Genomic DNA, 10,559 nt, shown 5'->3' with positions numbered 1-10,559 from the left:
CCACAGGAGGACAGCACATCCTTCCCAGACATTTCTGCTCATGGCTGGACTTGTGCTTGCGTTGCAGGAACCTCTGCTCAAGAGGAAACACGCATCCATGGAAGAAGTGACGGAGATCGGTTCACAGAAAAGAGGAAGGAAACTTAGGATCGTATGTGCTAGAAGGTGGGCCCTGAATATTGAGAAAGGGATTGCACTAGAAATTCTTAACAGTCCTTGCCACAGCCCAAAATTTGATGCGTTTAGTTACTGCAGTGACACAGGATCTCAGTGTAAGAACAGACACCAGGGGATGGGCCCCGGAAACATATCTGAAGTTCAAGTAGAATTTTTTTGTTACTAGCCATGGTGGAAAAGGGTTATAGGAGGATGGAAGGGTGGTCCTCAAGGGTATGACTAGGCACGTCTCACAGAAAATCACTTTAATTGACTTGGACATTATTGTGGGAACAATGCTGTCACAGAGGGTTACAGCATTCTTGATCATGACCCAATACTCAACTTTTTATAGAAATAAAAACAAACTGTACTAGGTTAATCATAAGCTATACCTTCATGGCTTCTATTACAAGGTTTTCTAAGGTACATATACAAACGGGAGAAAACACCAACTAATCTGTTTAAAATGACTGGGACCATTCCCAGGAGTTAGAGATAAAGAAGGGGAATTATTAGTGTTATAGCTTGGGGCAGACACCAGAGATACCTAGAGAAGGGGCTGTGGGAAAAACTTGCAGACACACGCGCACAGCCCTGGGACTGGCTAGTGGGAGCCTGGTAGGACGAACAGGCCATGCAGACCAGATCCAACCGTTGGGTGCTGGCTGCCTAGCTATGTGTGTGGTGTGCGCTGTGCCATTCTGTGAAAGACAGTGGTTTTGCTTATCTTCCTGCAAATCCCTGCTTAGGTGGGAGTGTTGAGAGAGCAGAATGCTGTGGAAGGAGGCAGTCACAAGTATCCATAAACCTCCCTCTCTGCTCACAGCAGGGAAAAGCAACAGAATGAGAAAAGGCAGATGGGAAAGATGGGTTACCTCCACACCATTCAGACAACCGGTGACTGCTCTGCCTTCCAGCCCTGAGGACGTGGGCACAAATAACACAGAGGAGGGTCTTGGGGAGTGGGAGGGAGGCGGGCATCAGAGGTGGGTGACAGACACCTGATCTATAGACACGTGTCCAAGGGCCATGCTAGAAGACAGTCCAAGGTGGATGGGGTGGTGGACACAAAGAAGGATTGGCCGCCGATTTCAACAGAGGAGGTGACAACTTGACCTCAGGCTTTCCTATACGGGGGAGTGGGAAGCAAGGACATTCTAGGCAGAGAGAAGAGTTAAAGCAAAGATGTGGAGGTTTTATACAACATTTGAAATGTTGAATGTTCTGGCATTTGAATTCCGTATCAGGGACTTTTTAGCTTTCTTTGGACTTCTGCTGGATATTTCCCTTTCTTAAGCGTGCATTTGATTTCTACTTCGAATTTCATTTATTCGTGTAGAGCAGGTATAATCATTCTAGGAGACTCAGTACAAACATAAGGCACTTGAGTTGATGACGCTGGAAGCTAGATTACTAACTAGACAGTTTCTTATTTTATACTCCAACTATTAAACACTCACTTCGTTTAAAACTGTTCAGTGTGAACAGGCAAAATTACCTACCATTTACAATGCTCTTGCTACGGGCCTGGAGAGATTTGATCTTTCTTTGTGCTGGGTCTTTCCTCACCTTAGGAAGAAGGTGCCACCTGCTTTTCTACCTCATGACTCGCCTCCGTCCCAGGGGTCTTCTTCAGAGATTCCATTTTGAGCTTAATGGGACGGAGCTGGTGAATTCCATCCCAGATTTATTAGGGGTTGGATTGTTTATTTAAGGAGTAAGCCTTTGAGGATATTTTGCATCACATTATGCTGGTACCAACTTTGGAGATGCTGCTGACCCTGAAATAACAAACGGAACAGGAGCAAGTGTTTAAAATACCACTCATCACTCTGACGTAGTAACTGTGAAACAGATCCTAGAATACAAATGGACTAGTCCAGTGGGAAGAGGTCAGGTTTTTCTTTACAGGCTACATAGTTACAATGATTTATAAGACGGGGAAGGTAGCATGTCATCTATAGAGATGTGGGGCTATAAACAGAACACTAAAGAGGGAACCAAAGTCTACCAGCTGACTGTAGTTCCAGCACCGCTCACCTGGTCTCAGGTTACTCCTGCTGGGTCAGCCCTCCCGATGGGTTGAGGTCCAAGGAGCTACTTCTGGCATGTTGGCCTAGCACAGGACTTACCTTTTCTTTTTATTCCATTTTATGTTGGATTGAGAGTATTTCTCATCATCTGAAGAAACTACCTTTAGCTGAAGACATGCATGTTTACAAGGTGGAATGACATATTTTGCATACAGCTGCTCATTTAGGAAGCCCAAATAATTTTTAAATAGTCCTCAGTAGTCATTAATCAAGTATTGAGACTACACCAGGGGATCCGGTAAACCACAGCCTGCAGGCCCATGGCCTGTGTTTGTAAATAGTTTACTCGGGACACAGTTCCACTCATTTGTTGACATATTGTCCATGACTGCTTTCCTTCTACCATAGCGGAGTAGTTGTCACAGAGAATGGATGGCCTGCAAGCCTAACATATTTACTGTTGAGCTTGTTACAGAAAAAGCTTGCCCACCTCTGGACTATACCAAAGTACTCCAATCTGAGAAGGGTAAAAGAAAAATCACTCTCTCTCTCTCTCTCTCTCTCACACACACACACACACACACACACACACACACACACACACACACACTGTTCTCAAGTAACCTAAAGAAGACATGGTCAGCTTTACCTTCATCACACCTTTTAAAACATCGTATGTACCCAGTACCACACTTAAGCCACACCAAATATAAAGGGTTACAAATATTCAGATTTTATTATAAATAAAATACTGGTTTATTTTTTTAACATAAAAAAATGCCAAGTGTTGCATTTTATTCACCACCCTGGAGAGCAAGACTGTCGAGATTAAGGCAAACGACTAAAGTGAAGAAGGCACATGTAAAAGGGCCACAGTTGGAATTAAGAGGAAACATTCTAGGGGACAGCTGTTTGCGTTCCCTGTGACACCCAGCTTTCTGCAGCAGCCACCTGTCAATTTTATTATGTAGAATACAGATAACTGGAACTATACAATAAAACAATGGCTATATTGCAGGAGTGTAATTAAGGTATCATCTTTTAAGAACTTTTATTTTAAAAATAAAATTCTGTTTAAAAATATACCACACAGATGGAGGAGAGAAAAAAACACCCAACAAAACCAAACAAATTTCACGGTGGCCTAAGACCTCCTGGAGTGAATTTAACCCATAGACTTGATGGAAAATGACCTTAGCAGTCTGTCTTCAGTCCTTTTCTCGAAACCTTGACCAAAATCTCTGTTTGGATGTGGCCACTTAACAAGAGGAACTAGCTAGGAAATGATGTGAAAACTTGGCAAGAAAGAGCCATGCCTCCTGGGCTAGTAGAAGCCTGAGAGAAGCAGCAGACTGGAAGCTTAGGGGGACGCCAAGGCAGCATATCTGTAGTTAATTCTGGTGTGCAAGAGGAGACTCCCGTGTGCAAGGGGAAGACCAAATGACACGGCCTCCCCACTCTCTCTGGGGGCCTCTTCTTGACGCTGCGAGCTCGTGGTACTTACGCAATCGCTTATAACGCTGACCCATCCAGTTCAAACCACTGCAGAAAGGGCCCTTCTAGCTCATGCCTCGCTAGACCCACCCTGCTGCTGAACCTTCAGCGAAATGGCCTCATTTCACCATGTCCCGTCAGCCTCGCAACAGCCTGCCGTAGTTGGGGGTCGCGAGGGCTGCAATGGAAGAAGGTTTGAAGTACCTCTTTACAGTGGTTGTGTGTGAAGGGAAGCAGGTTGGTGGTCATGTGTGGGAACGGGGATGCTGCAAAGAACAACGCAGGGGGAACAGATACAATCCAAAGCATTGCAGATGGAAGGGGAGGAGGTATACAGACATGTAGTGACAGTGAAGAGAAAAAATGGAGAGAAGAAGTGAACAGGCAGTGCCATTCTAGAAATAGGACCAAGTATATTTACATAAACTCCTTACTCTAGAATCATGATAAACAAACAAACAAAAAAAAAACATTCACACAAAAATATAAATTTGAAATAATTAATAGCACCAGTGTGTCAGATAATAGTTTCTTTCCCCCGCAAAGTACAAAGTTGCATAGTGTTAAAGGGTATATATGAATCTCAGTGGTGGGTTGGTAGGAGGAAGGGGTTGTGTGGCAGGGAGACGTCACACTGTGATCTTAGAAGAAAACAACAGGGCTGAGGAGCAGAAGTTGAGAAGCCCACTAGGAAACTCCACAAAAGGGTCTTCCCTCTGCACTTAGAGGGAAGGGTTAGAGTGGGTTTAAATCACAAAGTGCAGGAACTAGATGGTGTCTGGCAGCTGTGTGAAGTACTGAGTGCAAGTATTTGCCACCAGGATTTGGCAAACCACGTGTTTTGAGGGATTCTAGAAGATGGGAACGTCAGAAGAAAATTGAGGCTGAGGGTCAAATGTTTCATCTCTTCCCAATGGAAGAAAAATGGGTGTATGGGATCCTTACAATACAAGTTGTACCGAGGTCTGATTCCTTTGCTAGCAAAGACTAGGACAGAGAGACATGTTTTTCTTTTGTTTCGTTTGTCAAGATGTTAGGGACCAACTGCTGTCAGATAACACTAGCTCCCATACTAACATCCTAAAAAAAGCTCTAAGAAGTAGATTTTGGAAAAAAACAAAAAACTTTAGTGGTTATCATATCCCTATTTCTTCTGTATAAATTCCATTTATAGGAATATCAAAAGATGTCTGTTGGCGCGTACAAACTGCCCATCCAGACTTAAATGACCAGCTGCCCCAAGATCTGAAAAAAAGTTTATCTTCCTAGTCAATTGGTAACATATGAGAAAAAGTTCAGCCTACTTCTGCAGTCTCGATTCCCCCGGAGACTGTCACACATAATTGCATCCTTACCCGTGGATGGCTCCATGTCCTATACTCAAAATAGCTAACACAACTGGTGATGGCTCTCGACATTCTAAAGGACCAATACCTTTGGCACAGGATGGTTAGTTAGTTCCTTTCGCTTAAAAGGAGGGGGGCGGGGCAGGAGGTGTAGATGCATTTCCTTTTTGTAGATGCATTTCAGGAGGTGTAGATGCATTTATCTATGGACTGGAAATACTGGCCATCACGATGCTACTCTGAGTAGCCAAACTTTTCCTTCATAGAAACAAGAATACTGAGACTGCGGAGGATCTGCTGGTATCACCGAGCGAGCGGGGGCTCCTTGCTCAGCCCCGGCACACAAGGTTCCCACGAAGCGCTCCTGCCACTGTACGGAAACGCAGGGGGCCACGTCCTCACGCAACTCAGAAGGGACAGTGTGGGTAAGGGAGCGTCGTAAGTGGAAGAGAGACTTTATTAGATAAAACCCTTTGTTCCCGATTCACGATGTTTAATTTGCTTCTCTTTAAACTTTGTGACTTTTCCTGGTTCAGAAGGACAGCGGTGGAGAGCAGCAGAGAAGTGGGGGGTCTGAAAAATGTAATCTTTGTGTTAAGGCACACTGCGGCCTCACAGTGGCTCCCCGGTCGGGGAGTGCTGCCTTCCAGCCCCAATGGCAGACACTAGGGCTTCTCAATGGACGGCGTGTTGAAGCAGCCGGACGGTAAGGTCTTCTTGATGTCCTCCAGATTGCGGATATCTTTCATGATCTCCTCGATGTCTCTGTCATAGTCCATGATGGCTGCTTCCTGCTTCCTGGCTTCGTTCTCCAGGTCAGACACCTTCCTGTCGAGCTCACTGACTTTCATTTCATCTTTGGCTTTGTTCAGGGTGCCTTCGATCTCGTTTAGCTTGTTCAGGTCCACTGTGTCCAGCTGCCCTGTAGAGCCCAAAAGGACACAGAAGAGAACAGACGCATTGGGTACGAAGTATAACGTCCCTGCACAGGTACCTCCGTCAGCCTTTTTATAAACAAGACCCGACCGCTGCCACCATGCAGAGGTGGCCTGCAAACGTGGCTTCTCTGTTTTAGCTATTTGGAGCCAATTGTTCATGTGGTACTGGGGCATAAACAATGTAAACCAAGGACCACCACTGACATAACCCAGCGGGAATGGGTGAGGGCATACAATGAATATTGGGCTGGATGGTATTTTTTTCCCTGAGAAAATGGTTTTTGTGAAATGTTTTCTAAATACATAGCTACCGTGTTCTAGACTTGTGGATTGGAATGTCATCTGGTAACCATAGCTTTTTCATGTTTATATAGGTAATCTGTGTGTCACTATAGTGCCATCTAATGCACGTAGGAATCTTTAAGCTGGAACCCTAAGCCCTCAGCACTTAGATTCCAGGCAAGCTGGGCTGGTTCTGGGCGTGACATCCTGCTCTCAGGAGTTTCACACTGGTCAGAGCTCTCCTATGGAAAATGGCCTGGGTTGGAATGCCGGAATCATTTCTGCAAAGCTTCTCTTTCAAATCAGCAAGAAAAAAAGAGGTTCTTTTGAAAGGAATTGCTTCCATAACAAGCGAAAGCAGGCAGCCGCGCAGCAATCAGCACTTGATTAGCGTCCCACAGGACCATTTTACATCAGTGATTTGCAGATGCTAAGTAATTTGTCCAAGTTTGCAGTTTATAGGCAACAAAGCAAAGATTCCAACCCAAGCCTGACAGACTTTACAATCCAGCTCTTTCTGCCACAAAAAACGACCTCTTCTAGCTTACTTTTATTTTAAAGATCCATCTGATGGCACACAATTTATTCTTCTTGACATCTGAGACAGATAAAAAATATACACCCCTCCAGCCCTCCAAAAAACCCACGAAACAAAACACTGACCAAGCTTTAAAGGCTAGGAAATTAAAATGTAATGCCTTGCTGCAAAGCTACACTGATTAGACTGTTACTACAACTTTATATCGAAGGCTGGTGACAAAAGTACGTCTGTCTTAGAATGAAGCCTGCTCCCTATCAAATTGGATCAAAAGAGCGCATCAGTATGCTTAGATTTCCTCGGAAAATCAAGCCTTTTCTCTCTTTTGGCATAAAAACTGTCATCTCATCAGATTATCCTTTAAAGTGGCCAATGAAGAGAATTCCAGGCAGTTGAAAGTATCCTTTTATCCTCTCACTGTTCTTTTATCCTATTACTTTAAATCCTTGAAAGATACTCTGCCAGCAGGATGAGCTAAGAATCATCTCTGTTCAATTATATCATAAACCTCGACCATAGACGAGCCACCCTCGCTGGCAGCACATCCTTGGGCATCCAAGTCCTTGGACCACAGTCAGATGCCAATACTTAGGTCCTAGTAAGTCTCTTAGGTCCACGGAAGGACCTAGTAAGTATCTGTTGAATTCATACAACCTGAAGTGATGATTCAGTTCACATAATATTCACAGTGTATATAATATCTGCTTTTGAGTCAACTATATCAGAATCCCCAAACCGTAAAGTGACTCTATGGCTACTCACCCAGTTGCTCTAAGAGGTTATTTACGAGGTTGAGGAGGCTGGTGACAGAGTTCTTGGCCTTTCTGGCATTGATCTCAGCTTCCTGAGCGGCCTGTGAAGCCTGCATGGGGGGAGAAGGATGAAGGATACAAAGAGCCCTGATGGTATATTTTCACCTTCTTCAACTATTTTCTTCCCTAATGAGCCAACGAATTTAATTTTCATATGCTTTCCCCTTTCCTAATTCATGAAACTACAATCTCTCACTGCAGGCTCTCTTTCCTTTTAGGGGGGTGGGGGGGTGGAGAAAGGAGGGCCTATCTTCATGTTGCGGATGTTGCAATTTTTCATTCCTACAACAGTCATGAATAGGCAGTCAGTGTGCCTGCACTGACTGTATTTGTTATTTCAAAGATCAGTATGATCTGCTTTTCTCACTTTCTCTCAGGAATACGTGGAGGTATATTCATAATAAAACCCATTAAGCAGAAACAAGTTATTTTTAAAGAATGAGCATAAAAATTACATTTTATACCCAAAACATATCCTTCAGGGCACTCTTAGGGACGTATCAGGAATGTCCTATTCTCAAAAACTTTATTATTCTCAGAACTGTCCTATTACCAGAAAACTTCTATAACTCCCTCTCCATGACCTGCAGACACACACACACACACACACACACACACACACTGGGACAATACAATTTACATTCAACAATCAAACAAAGGTAAATATATTTGGGAAAATTCCATGGAACCTGAATAAATACACGTGTGTGTGAGTCACAGGAAATGACCATGGAAGAGGAAGTGTCTAAATATCAGAAAACAGATGCTCTCACAAATAAATCTAGTCAGGAGATACATGAGTGGCTTTGAGCTCCACACTACATAATTGTTTTTCCTAGGTTTTGGATCAAGACAGTGTAAAAGCTTTAGATAGAAACAGTATGAAAATTTAAAAAAAAAAAAGCAAAGGGAGAAAAAAAACCTTCACAAATAAATGATTAACGTCTGTTCAAATCACAGCCGTTCCTACTGAGCCTTCACAGGCGTGGCTGTGTGGATACGAGGCGAGGGGTAAGGACCTAGGAGTGGCCTCCGAGAGCGATACCAGTGCATTTAACCTACTGCCCCCACTTCCAGGAACAACCATAAGCCTGCACTCTTCTGGTTAAAAAAAACACACGTTGTTACAGGCTCACACAACACTGGCCCAACGCGTATGCTTATTTCAGGATTGACAAACATAAATGGGACAGTGTATGTGAGTGTTGTGTGCTTTTTAGAAGTTATTTTACCAAAAGACGCAAAAAATGCATCTTCTTTCCACCCTTGGAATTGAGTCTATACTCTTCTTTTGGAGCTTATAAAGAACACAGCCGTCTCTTTCTTTCAGTAGGCTCTAAATCTAATGTGTCTACAACCATATTACAGATGAAATCCAGAGACCCTCAGCATATGAGAAATACGTAATTTTACTATACAGGAATTTCCACTTGAGCCATACCTTGGTACCGAAAATGAGGACACAAAAAGGAGATACAGCATAACAAAATAAGGTTTTTATACAGGGATGCTTCATTTGATCAATTCCCTAGAGTCTTCTTTACCTAGATTGACTGGCTTAGTATTTCCCCTTTCCATCCCAGGGTGAAAATGACCCAGAGGGAAGGGCCTGTTTGTTTTTTTTTTAACAGGAATGGAAAAAGGGTCCCTTCCTTGCACTGAAAGGACACAATTAAACAAGCCCATGTCTGTTATTACGGGGTTTGTAATCAGAAGGAACTGGAAAGGAATACTTCCATTGTGACTCCACTGAAGTCTTTCAAACGTAAAATATGGCATAAAACAGAAAAATGGGCCCTAGTTCTTTGTTGGGCCATGCATCGTAAGTCAATTTTGTTTCAAACAGTGTTATGTAAACACATGATCACGAAAGGTGAAAAATTAAATTGGATGTAAGTTTAGTACGTTTTGCCAGCTTCAAAAATGTCTTTGTACACAAGAAACTGGTCTTTGCCTCTCGGGAGCAGACTGTTGGGAGAACAAGAGTAGGGAGGAAATGAACTTTTCATTGCATCCCTTTGTGTTCCGTTTTGATTTTATACTGTCTATGAATGATCCATTCAAAAACATGAATATGTACTTTTAAATATCCTAAAACCTCAAATGTGCAAAACAGTGTTTTGCTTTTAACCGAGAGTAGCTTTGGGACAGGACAATTATGCAACAACCGGGCAGAAGATCCAAGTTCTTTGTCTTCAGTGTAAGCTTACTAACCCAATTCTTGACTAGCAAATGCAACAGAAAAAAAAAGAAAAAAAAAAAAAAAGAAGCGTATGTGAAAGAGACGCTTTGATTAAACACCCTTCGCTTTGCCCTTGAGCACAGAAGCCGAAGTTGCTTACCATCCCTGCCATCATCATGTCCTGGTCAGCATCGTCTTGTTTCCTCTTCAGCTCCTTTTCTGCTTCCTGGAGCTGTTTCAACATGTTGTTCACCTCGTTATCCAGCTCTGTCACTTCTGCAAAAGTCCTTTCGGCGTCTGCCTTGGTGCTGGTAGCATTCTGGGCACAAAATAAACAAGGCTAATGAACCAAATGAACAGCTTTCCTTTTTCTAACATACGCTCCCGCTCCTTAATCTGTAAAATAGTGCGCAAAGACGATCCAGAAAGAACAGGACAGTAATTTGTACTGTAAGTTGACTTATTATCGTTTCTTTTTGCCTCCTTTTATTTAATCCTTAAAACTTCCAGTTCTATTATTGTCATTTTCGGTTGAGTTCACACAGCTAGCAAATGCTAAACATTTAAATGGTGTCCACTTTCCATCACATCATATTGATTAGATTCTTTCAGTTGGAAAATATTTAAATTCAAGCTGGCCTTGTTCTACATGGCAGTTCATCATAATGTATAAAAAGACCTGAAATGTACATAATCCTGAAATACGAGTATTTTATACAATACAGTTAATCCAAAACTGACTGTTCTAAAGAAACTAAAAGATGTGTGTGATTCT

General features: G+C 42.9%; 1 protein-coding gene across 1 annotated transcript in view; it reads right to left on the bottom strand.

The window, feature by feature from the left end:
* Positions 1 to 2,902: 2,902 nt before the first annotated feature.
* The window catches only part of LAMC1 (laminin subunit gamma 1), a 108,815-nt gene continuing 101,158 nt past the window's right edge, over positions 2,903 to 10,559 (bottom strand). Inside the window, exons 26-28 of the mRNA XM_019728589.2 lie at positions 9,945 to 10,103; positions 7,553 to 7,652; positions 2,903 to 5,954 (exon numbers count right to left, since the gene is read on the bottom strand). Of these exons, the coding sequence (XP_019584148.2) occupies positions 5,698 to 5,954; positions 7,553 to 7,652; positions 9,945 to 10,103 (516 nt within the window). The 3' untranslated portion in view covers positions 2,903 to 5,697. The remainder of the gene's footprint in view (positions 5,955 to 7,552; positions 7,653 to 9,944; positions 10,104 to 10,559) is intronic.

This window comes from Rhinolophus sinicus, linkage group LG17 (assembly GCF_036562045.2).
Source record: "Rhinolophus sinicus isolate RSC01 linkage group LG17, ASM3656204v1, whole genome shotgun sequence".
Classification (NCBI taxonomy): Eukaryota; Metazoa; Chordata; class Mammalia; order Chiroptera; family Rhinolophidae; genus Rhinolophus; species Rhinolophus sinicus.
Note: the sequence above shows the minus strand (reverse complement) of the source record. Positions and strands in the feature narration are given on the sequence as shown.